This window comes from Enhydra lutris, unplaced genomic scaffold, assembly GCF_002288905.1.
Source record: "Enhydra lutris kenyoni isolate GAN:26980312 unplaced genomic scaffold, ASM228890v2 scaffoldscaffold2, whole genome shotgun sequence".
NCBI lineage: Eukaryota > Metazoa > Chordata > Mammalia > Carnivora > Mustelidae > Enhydra > Enhydra lutris.
This window is the reverse complement of record NW_019154086.1, coordinates 18,025,516-18,034,855: the sequence shown is the minus strand read 5'-3', so window position 1 is coordinate 18,034,855 and position 9,340 is coordinate 18,025,516. Positions and strand designations below refer to the sequence as shown.

The following is a 9,340-nucleotide window of genomic DNA, read 5'->3' as shown; positions in this document are numbered from 1 at the left end:
GATGGATACTGATTGGTAAAAGAAGTGGGTGACAAGGCTGGTTCTTTCAGATATCACTTGCCCAATCTACTTGCAAAGGAAGAGCAGAATGTACATTTCATTTCCATTTGTATAAGGACCACAATTAGAATAACAAACAAGAGGTTCTTTCTGTATCCAACTGAAATTCCTGAGGCTGCCGAATGGGTCCTAAAGCACTGTGTCGGAAATGTCCTAATGAGCTCCTAGATATGCCACATGTGGTATAACCTACCCTAGGCTTTGTGGCTTCCAAAGGGCAATTCCCTATAGGTCCCAAATGCTACCTGGGTATCAAGCCACGCAGGGGCAGTTGGAATATAAGCGATGAGGCTAGGAGTGCACTTTTGTAAGGTCAGGTCTAGCTGAGGGCTTTCTACTAGTTTCTTATGATCCACATACTTCCTAGGCTATAAAAGCATGGGCAATCTGGCTGGGCTGTGAGTGACAAAAACTAACATAGAGAAGAAAAAGTTCATGTTTCCTTCTTAATTTAGAAATCACTGGATTTTCATGTCATCCTTGTATTTACCCAGTGGTAGGATTTGAATGACACCTGAAAAATGTCATATAACCCATGGCTTCCTTTTTCATTTTTCTTGCATGAGCGCAGTGAGAGTTTTCCAGATGGCTACATGGATAGCACGGTAAGACGGGCAGGTGCATCTTGCTGTCGCCCTACTCTGGGCCGTAAGAGCTGATAGCCAGGCCAGAGCCCAGAGGTGCCCACCCATTTCTAAGGGTTTTGCATTTGTTTCTTTGCATATGAGCTTCTGTTACCCTCACGCCACGTTTGTGGATGGTGGGTTCCAGACTAATAGAAAATTTTCGTTGTGATAGAAGTTCTTATCAATTTTATGCATGTTCCTCTAATACCAAGAAAAACAGATGGAGCTGAAAAAGTCCCTACTAAGGAATAAAGGACATCCGGCTGCAGTGGGGCAATGTAGCGAAGGGAGGCATAGAAATTTCCCCAAGGTTTATTGATGTATAAACTACACAGGCCCAGAAAGCATTAGGAGAAGAATGTCATTTTAAAACAATTCAGGAAGAGCCTTGTTTTATGCCATTTCTTATGATTACAGCCTGGGAACCTGGAACAAGATATCAGAATTTAATACTTGAGCTAGTTTATGAAAAGCACTAAGCAGCAGGCTTCTTGCTTTAACCTTTTTAATATTCTGGAATTAATTGTCCAGGCCATCTCACCTTTCCAGGTTAATGAGGTAGCTAACAGGCCACAATAGAAAATGACTGCCCAATCAAATTATGACAATGAAAAAAAAAAAAAGAAAGAAAGAAAGAAAGAAAGAAAAGGAAAAAAAAAAAAAACCCAAAGGGGAAGGTCTGAAGTTAGAGGCTTTTATTGTCTTTCAAAGAATGTACAGCAGCATTACCATTCTGTTGTCTGCTTGTGATGGATTGCAAAAAGAATCAGAAAAGGCACAACATGAATCTGCTCTCAGGACAATGATTGTAATCAAAATAGGAAATGGTACAAATGCAAGCCATTCTCCTTGCAGTTTAAAGATTATAAATCCCCTATTCATCTGTTATGATCCAGGGCCTACTTGTGATTTTTATAGTTCTTAACACGCGCAGAATTTTAAAACTGTAATGTACAGGGGCTACAGCTGTTCTCCTTCCGCTGTGCATGTTTAATCCCCGCTTGGAGCCTGGTCCCCTGGTCTCCCCTCCCTCAGCCCATCTGTAGCCTGAGCCCGCTGCCAACGCCTCCACGCACGGGAGAAATTCAGCTCATCGCAGTCTTATCCTCCCCAGGTGATGAAAACACAGCACCTACTCTTCCAAGGGGCCCTGGAAAAAAGTAGGAGCACTTGCCAAAGGTTTTGCTCTTTTTTTTTTTTTTCCCCCTGGGAGGGAGGAGAATGGAAACTTGTTATTTATGCAATTTAAAAGGGAAGCGAGACAGGCAGAAGGTTTGGACCCAGGAGACCTGGAGTTTTGTCTACCACGTGCCTCTTTCCAGGAGGATGACGTTCGTGCTCTTTGGTTTTCTCGTCCCCCAAATAACAAAAATACATAACAGAAATACGTATTGCAAGGGGCCGTGTTGAAGATCAAAAGAGCTCGTGTGTGTGAAGTTGCTTTGGAAACCAGCTTTTCCCATGTTGGGAAGCCAGTTCCGGGGTGTGTGTGTGTGTGTGTGTGTGTGTGTGCGCGCGCGCGTGCGTGTGTGTGTGTGCGTGCGCGCGTGTGCGCCTGTGTGTTCTCACATGCTGGGATTCCCCACAACAAAAAATGCTCCAGAAACGGGCCAGATGTCCTACAATTTAACTCAATTCTGACACTCTCTACCCAGAGATAACAGCAGATTCTCCAGGTTAAGGGCTCAGTACTCCAAGACTGCCCTCTCTCCTACCCTTCAGATGCCAGCCACAAGCTCAGGTTTGTTATTTGCACTTCTCACCAACTGACTATGAATCGTTGGTTCCCAACACCCCCTCTCAGGTGTGTGATTAATTTGCTGGAGAGGCTAGAACACAGAACTCAAAGAAATATCCTACTTCCTAAATTACTGATTTATTATAAAAGGATATTAAGTCAGGAAAAGCCAGATAGAGGAGAGGCATAGAGCAAGGTATGGCCAAAGGGTTCAGAGCTTCCATGCCTTTTTTAGGCACACCACTCGCCTCAAATCTCCCCATGTTTATCAACCTGGAAGTCTCTGGGTCCCGGCCTTTTGGATTTTTAGGAGGCTTTATTACATAGGCACGACTGATGCAAATCATTGGTGGTTGGCAACTGATCCAACATTTACCATTTACCCCACCACATGGGTCAAGGGGTGGGACTGTGCGTTCTAACCCTCAGATACCAGGGTTGGCTCCAGGGGCCCTCAGGCTCTATCCTTAGGCACTTTGCAAAAGTCACCTCATTAACATAACAAGTGACAACTTTATCTCTCTTTTGGGTCAGTTAAGTACTGTGGGAGGAGGCAAATAAATAAGGAAAATGTTTATTTTAAATGACCAAATATATATTTCCTATAAATCACCTTACTGCAAATGTAAAATGTCGTCAGTATTGGTATCTGACAGTGAGGTAAGAAAGCCTAATGGGAGATAATAGTCCTAGTGATTTGTGGCCCTGTAGATTGCTTAAGTACATTGAGTGTTTTGAGCTAGATCTTAACTGCTTATGAAAGATGGTTAACAGTGAATGAAATCCCTAGGGAGACCCAGTTCTGGTACACTGGGGAAACACTAGTGTAAGAAAAGTTATTTCTTTAGCTGTGTCTGAGAGACTATGGAGGTGCTGCCCCTTCCGAGGTACTCAGCTAATACCCTGAAAGACTTTTGTTTGTTGGGTCTTTTGCTCTCACATACATTTTTTTATCTTTTATTTTTTTTCAAATTAAAATTCTTCTGAGAGGCACTCCCTGGGCAGCCTGGCATGCCCATGGCCCCCTGGTCTCCCGAAGCTGCCTCCCCATAGCAGGGCCTCTCCCTGCTATGACAGCATCGCAGCACTGGCACTCTGGGCCATTGGTGGTGAGACCATTCTAAAAGGGTCTCCAATCCATTTTCCAGGAGTAAGGAAGACAGAGTTGGGGCACACCTAGCAAATGGTGTGCAAATGATTATTTTAGTGATGTGTAGAAACAAAAATGGCAGCTTCGCCAATTTGAGAATTTACCCACATGGATTGGCATTGTTGGACCTGCAGAGTTACGGTGACGATTTGCAAGGCCAGGAAGTTGACAGTCTTTTGAATGCAGTAGAAGAAAGAATGAAAGAACTGGGTAAGGACCATACTAGGGAGGTGTAGAGATTACCACCCGTAGTTTAAGGAGGGACTCGACAGGTATTGGCTCACTACTGATGGTTTCCTGACATCGATGAAGTGGTGTTTGATGAAGACTCCCCTTATAAGAACATCAAAATTCTACACTCGAAGCAATTTGGAGATGTTCATCCAGCGGAGGGTGATTTGGGTACACATAGGCCATCCCGAGCAGTAGGAAAGACTACGTATGGTGGCTAAGATACACTGACTCCAGGTGGTGGAGGTAGGGGGCATATTATGTGAAATAGTCAAACCGAAACCAAAGATGGTCAATATGGTAGAGACTGACCAAATGGTGATTGACGGATGTAAGGAACACCTGTGAAAACCATGTAGTCACCCCTTAGACAATCTTAAGGGAGACTGCTCTCAGGTTTTGATAGAAGATTGTATTCTAGTACCAAAGAGGTACACCAAAGAAGGGAGAGTTTGATTATGTGGATTAATGATCTGACAGCCGTTCTGATCTCCGCATCTCCAGAAGATTCCATATGGTAGTTTCTCAGACGGACTCTTGACCTCTCCATGAAAGGACTGAAACAGTATGGGAAATATTTTCCAGAGGGTAACGGTGTCAATCTGACAGAAGCCCTGGCACTCTATGGAGAACAGCTTGGGTGCCTGTATTGTCCTGTGGAATTCTCAAAGGAGATAGTCTGAATTCCTTCATACTGGGAGTTGTGGATATTTTACACTATTTGGAAGAAAGCAAAGCCTTGAAGACCAATATCCCCTAATCATGTGTGCTGCGAACAGCCTTCCTGATCTTTGTATGCTGTACATGACATCCAAATGAGTCAGGAGATTCACTGTGAATTCCTTCAAGGTTTCTTTCTTTTTTAAAATTATTATATTCAATGAAGAAAAGGACAAATGGGAAATACATATTTTGATGAACTAGGGTGTTATTATTTTTTTTTTGAAGGTCAGCTGAAGGATGATTGGGCTCCACAGTAAAGGCTGCTAAATGCACTGAATCCCTATAAGGTGATTTTTCTTACTTTTTTTTTATATGCAGGCTTTTTGTTTTGGTTTTGGTAGACTTCAAATTTGGTTTTTTGGAGGAAAGAACATCATTGTTTTGTTCTGAAGGGGAGTTCTTGATGCTATTTCTTCCCCAAAGATTGACTTAGATATTAAAATTTGGTGCCTATAAGAGAGATCTAAGAAAAAATGAGTAGCAATGCTTCAATTACAAATATAAATGAGAAAAAAATTAAAATTCTTCAGAGCTGATCAAGAGAAATATTCACATCTCCCAAATATTTATAAATACGGTGTATGAGCTTTTATGCTTGTTGTCTCAACACTTGTCAATTTAAAATGTTTTCTATTCATCATCAATAGTCGTATTTTGAAAATGACATCATAGCCTGATTACTGATACATATTTACCAACGCACCCTTTCCCTATTCTTTGTGGAACCCGTTTCCCTTGGGAGTGACCATCCTTTCCACTTTATTGTATTTTTGCCTACGGTGACTCTCATGGCATGTTTTCCACTCTGCAGTGTCACAATCCCCGTCTCTCAGTCAGACTGGCCTTCTTTCCTGCATGACCTTCCTGTACATGCCTTCCTGCACAACCTATGTGCTTTCACGACCCATGTGGACCTTCTTACCTCCTGTGCACTGCCGAGCAAGAGCCTAATACTCATAACAGTGGCATCTTTGAGTTGGGTGCCCTGACACTTCCGCATTTGGGGAGCACATTTATTTTGTGGCTATTTTGGTTTTGCATTTCCTGATTTTAATCATTTTTTATTTCTTTCATTCCTAATTTCTAGGGAGGGAGAAGAAGTGTTAAGCCTGCCTTTTACCAGGTGGTCTTGTGATTTTAAAGAATCTCCACACATTAAAATTCCATTTTTATGTAATATCATTTTAATAGAAATGCTCATTTTATGGAAGGAAAATGACAGATAAAAATTTGAATGCTTTTTAGGAGCCTCTTTTACCCTTTTTATTGCATTTTGATGTGGCTTAATTCATTAATAAAGGGGGATGAGTTGGAACTGTAGCGTGTTTTATCTCCTATCGTTATTCAACAAAAGAGAATATTTTTTCAATAAAAATTTTAGAGCAAATTTCCAATTTTCTGAAAAATACATTTTTAAAAACAAAATGACCTTGGATTCAATTCAAAACGGGAATTTTACAGCCACTCTTGCAATTCATTTACTTCCATAACAGTGCCAGGGAGGTAAGATCTACTATTATTATTGCCACTTTGCAGATGGGGTGAGTGACATTCACAGAAACAATGTGGGTTGTCCTCGATCACAGCACTGCAACTTCATCTCTAGGAACTAGGTTAAGAATCAATTATGTTAAATTTTAAATTCAGTTGCTAAACAACCTCCCCCTGGTCTTTCCTTTTCTAGTCTCTAATTTACTTCTTTTCTATAAGTTTTTTGGAGACATTCACGCTATCCTGGACACTTTAAAAAATACTACCTGCCCTAATTTTTGAAGATGATACCTTGCCCATGTCCAATGTTAAATTGAGGATAAAGAAAAGATGTCCTAGGGATGCCTGGTTGGCTCAGTGGGTTGTGTCTGCCTTCAGCTCAGATCATGATCCTGGGGGCCTGGGATTGAGTTCTGCATTGGGCTCTGTGCTCTGCAGGGAGTCTGCTTCTCCCTCTCCCTCTGCCTGCTGGTCCCCCTGTTTGTGCTCTCTTTCTCTCTCTGTCAAATAAATAAATAAAATCTTAAAAAATAATCCATTCTCATACGATCATATATGACCAGAGTTGTGCTAGCGGTATGTACGAAGCACTCTGTAAATGCTGAGGAAGTGTGATAGAGTCTACCAGGGGTTGGAGGAGGGAGAAGTAAATGGATGAAGGTTTTAAAGGGTCAGTGACATTTGGGGCTGAGGATTTGAAGGCGGAGTAGAGAGAAGGGAAGGGCACAGGGAAGGCAGAGATGGCCAGGGTGCGGAGCCCATCATGTCCCAGATAGGGGGTGTCCCAGGGCAGGGCTGCTCAAGACCTGGGGCAGGCAATTAGGCAGGACACATGTAGTCCCTCCCTGTGCATTCCAAGTGGCCGGGGCTCATCTGTAGAAATGCGGAGCTGCAGATGGTGTAGTAAGCGGTGCAGGCACTGTGGGATCCTGAGACGGTGCTCTGGTCATGACACGAAAGAGGGATTGGAGTGAGGACAAATTGGAAAGCAGGGCCCATCAGGAATAATGACAGAAAGAAGATAGAAAGGCAGAACGAAGATAGTGACCATGGGAACCAAGGGAGTGGAGTGGACAAATTTCAGATTTTGAGAGAAAATGGAAAAAAAAAAACCCCAAAACCAAAAAACAACAGCTCACCGCAAACACCTAGTTGTAAAGTTTAACGGGGAAGGCATGTTTCCATCTCATAAAAATCTAGAATTCTGGTAAAACACAACATATTTAGTTTAAAGTTGTGATTACTTGGAACATAGTTCATTAAATTCCTCAAATAAGTGGTTTTTCCATGCTAAACATTTTTAGGAAAGGCAAATGACAAGAAATCAAATTGAAAATCAATTTTATCTTTAAGGAGGGAATTCTTACTTTATGTTCTGGGATCGTTTTAGATCAGTTCAATTTCTTACATCTTCCGGGTCACATTCCTGCCCCTTCCTCTCCTACCTTTACACCCGCATTCTGCAGTGGCTCTCCTTCCTTCCTGCCACCATGCCTGTCCTTGGTTACCCTCAGCTATAGCACTGCCTTAGGAGCCCCAAGGAAGAGTCTGGTCTGCTCCCCCCCCCCCCCCCCCCCCCCGGCCCTATGGCATTAACTCCTTCAGGCCAGGGACTCTTTTCCACTTTTCTAGCTCTCAGAGGGAGGGAGCTAAAATTTAAAGTCTTTACTACGTCACTCCCTTAGTCACTAAAATACGTGATTGACTTAAGGCTCTCAATACGCATTTGAGGACTACTATCATTGTTTCCCAGGTTGGGAGACTGAGACCTGGATCATATAATGAGAAAGCTAATGCTTTTTATATTATTTCACATTACTATCTTAATGTCTATTCTATGTCCTGGCATATAGTGGATGCTCTCAGTAGATGTTTAATTAGCGCTTAAACAGAGGTAGATTTTCTCATCAATAGGTAGCCCTCTGTCAAGCTTGCTAGCAGATAGGAATTCCCCTGTCCCTGGAGTATATAAATTGTATTGTGTTTCAGCTTTATTCTGGGTTAAATGCAGCATTGTGTGTTAGTACAGGAATCTTGCTTTAATGCCACTTATGTGTTTATGGGATAATGTGCCTCAGGAGACCAACACTGGTTACAAATGTAACCAGTATGCCCTTGGCTTCTCCTGTGTTAATTATACATGTGTCACATTTACAATAAGATCACAGATCTCATTGTTCTTTGAGTATCTATCTTTCTATTAGGAAGAAGTTCAGACTTTTCCTAGATCTTTTTCTCTGAGTAATCCCAGGAGCCCCTTTTGTGCAAGGTGGGTCCCTTCATAGTCACCATCTGTCATGAGCCAAGGCAAATTCTATAGTTCGATGGGTTAGAAAGGCTTTGCTAGGGGAACTTTAAGCAATGTTCAGCAAGATGTGGTGACATGACATGAATGGCAAGAATAGAAAGGTGTGCTGTATGCAGTGCACTGTGCACATTCTAGGGTGAACATTCTAGGAGCAGGACCTGTTTCTCGATCTCTCATCTTATAGGGCAAGTGTAGGAGAGGAAAACTTTTTTCTTCTTCTTCCCTTCTAAGTTCTTCGATTAGTCTAATAATTCAACAGACATAAAACGGATTAACCAGAGAAAAACAAATTTAATTTTATACCTACAGGAGTGCCAAAGAAGTGACCAATGCACTTTTATATCTGTTAGACAAAGAAACAATAAATTTGTGAAGAATTGAGGAAACAAAGGGAACCTGGGGTCCATGGTAACTTACCACTAGGATAGAATGGCCAAGTTCCTCGTCAGCTCCTCCTGCTGGTAAGAGGGGAGAGGTCTCAGTTGCAGATGACTTATCTAGGCTGGTGTTGATCAATAGAAATACATATATGTATAGAAACCATATATGCAAGTGTGAGTGTTTTACTAACTACAGTTGAAAAAGGAAATAAAAATGTGAAATCCATTTTAATAATACATTTTATTTAAATTACTATATCCAAAATATTTCAACATGCAATCAATATAAAAGCTGTTATTGAGATATTTTACATTTTTTTTTTTATTACTAAGTCTTTAATGTCAATCAGGTGTGTATTTTAGACTTACAGAATTGCTCAATTGGGACACTAAACTTCTTTTGGAAATACTTTATCTGTATATATATTTCATAAAATTTACAGTTAGAAAGTAGATTTTTGGGGAGCCTGGGTGGCCCAGTCGTTAAGTGTCTGCCTTCGGCTCAGGTCTTGATCCTAGGGTCCTGGGATCAAGTCCCACATCAGGCTCCCTGCTCAGCGGGAAGCCTGCTTCTCCCTCGCCAACTTCCCTGCTTGTGTTCCCTCTCTCACTGTGTCTCTCTCTGTCAAATAA

At 41.8% G+C, this 9,340-nt stretch overlaps 1 protein-coding gene across 1 annotated transcript in view; it reads right to left on the bottom strand.

Annotated features, from left to right (window-relative positions):
* Positions 1-608: 608 nt before the first annotated feature.
* Positions 609-9,340, bottom strand: part of LOC111149534 (spermatogenesis associated 16) — a 241,417-nt gene continuing 232,685 nt past the window's right edge. Inside the window, exons 11-12 of the mRNA XM_022506632.1 lie at positions 8,745-8,829; positions 609-791 (exon numbers count right to left, since the gene is read on the bottom strand). Coding sequence (XP_022362340.1) covers positions 609-791; positions 8,745-8,829 — 268 coding nt within the window. The remainder of the gene's footprint in view (positions 792-8,744; positions 8,830-9,340) is intronic.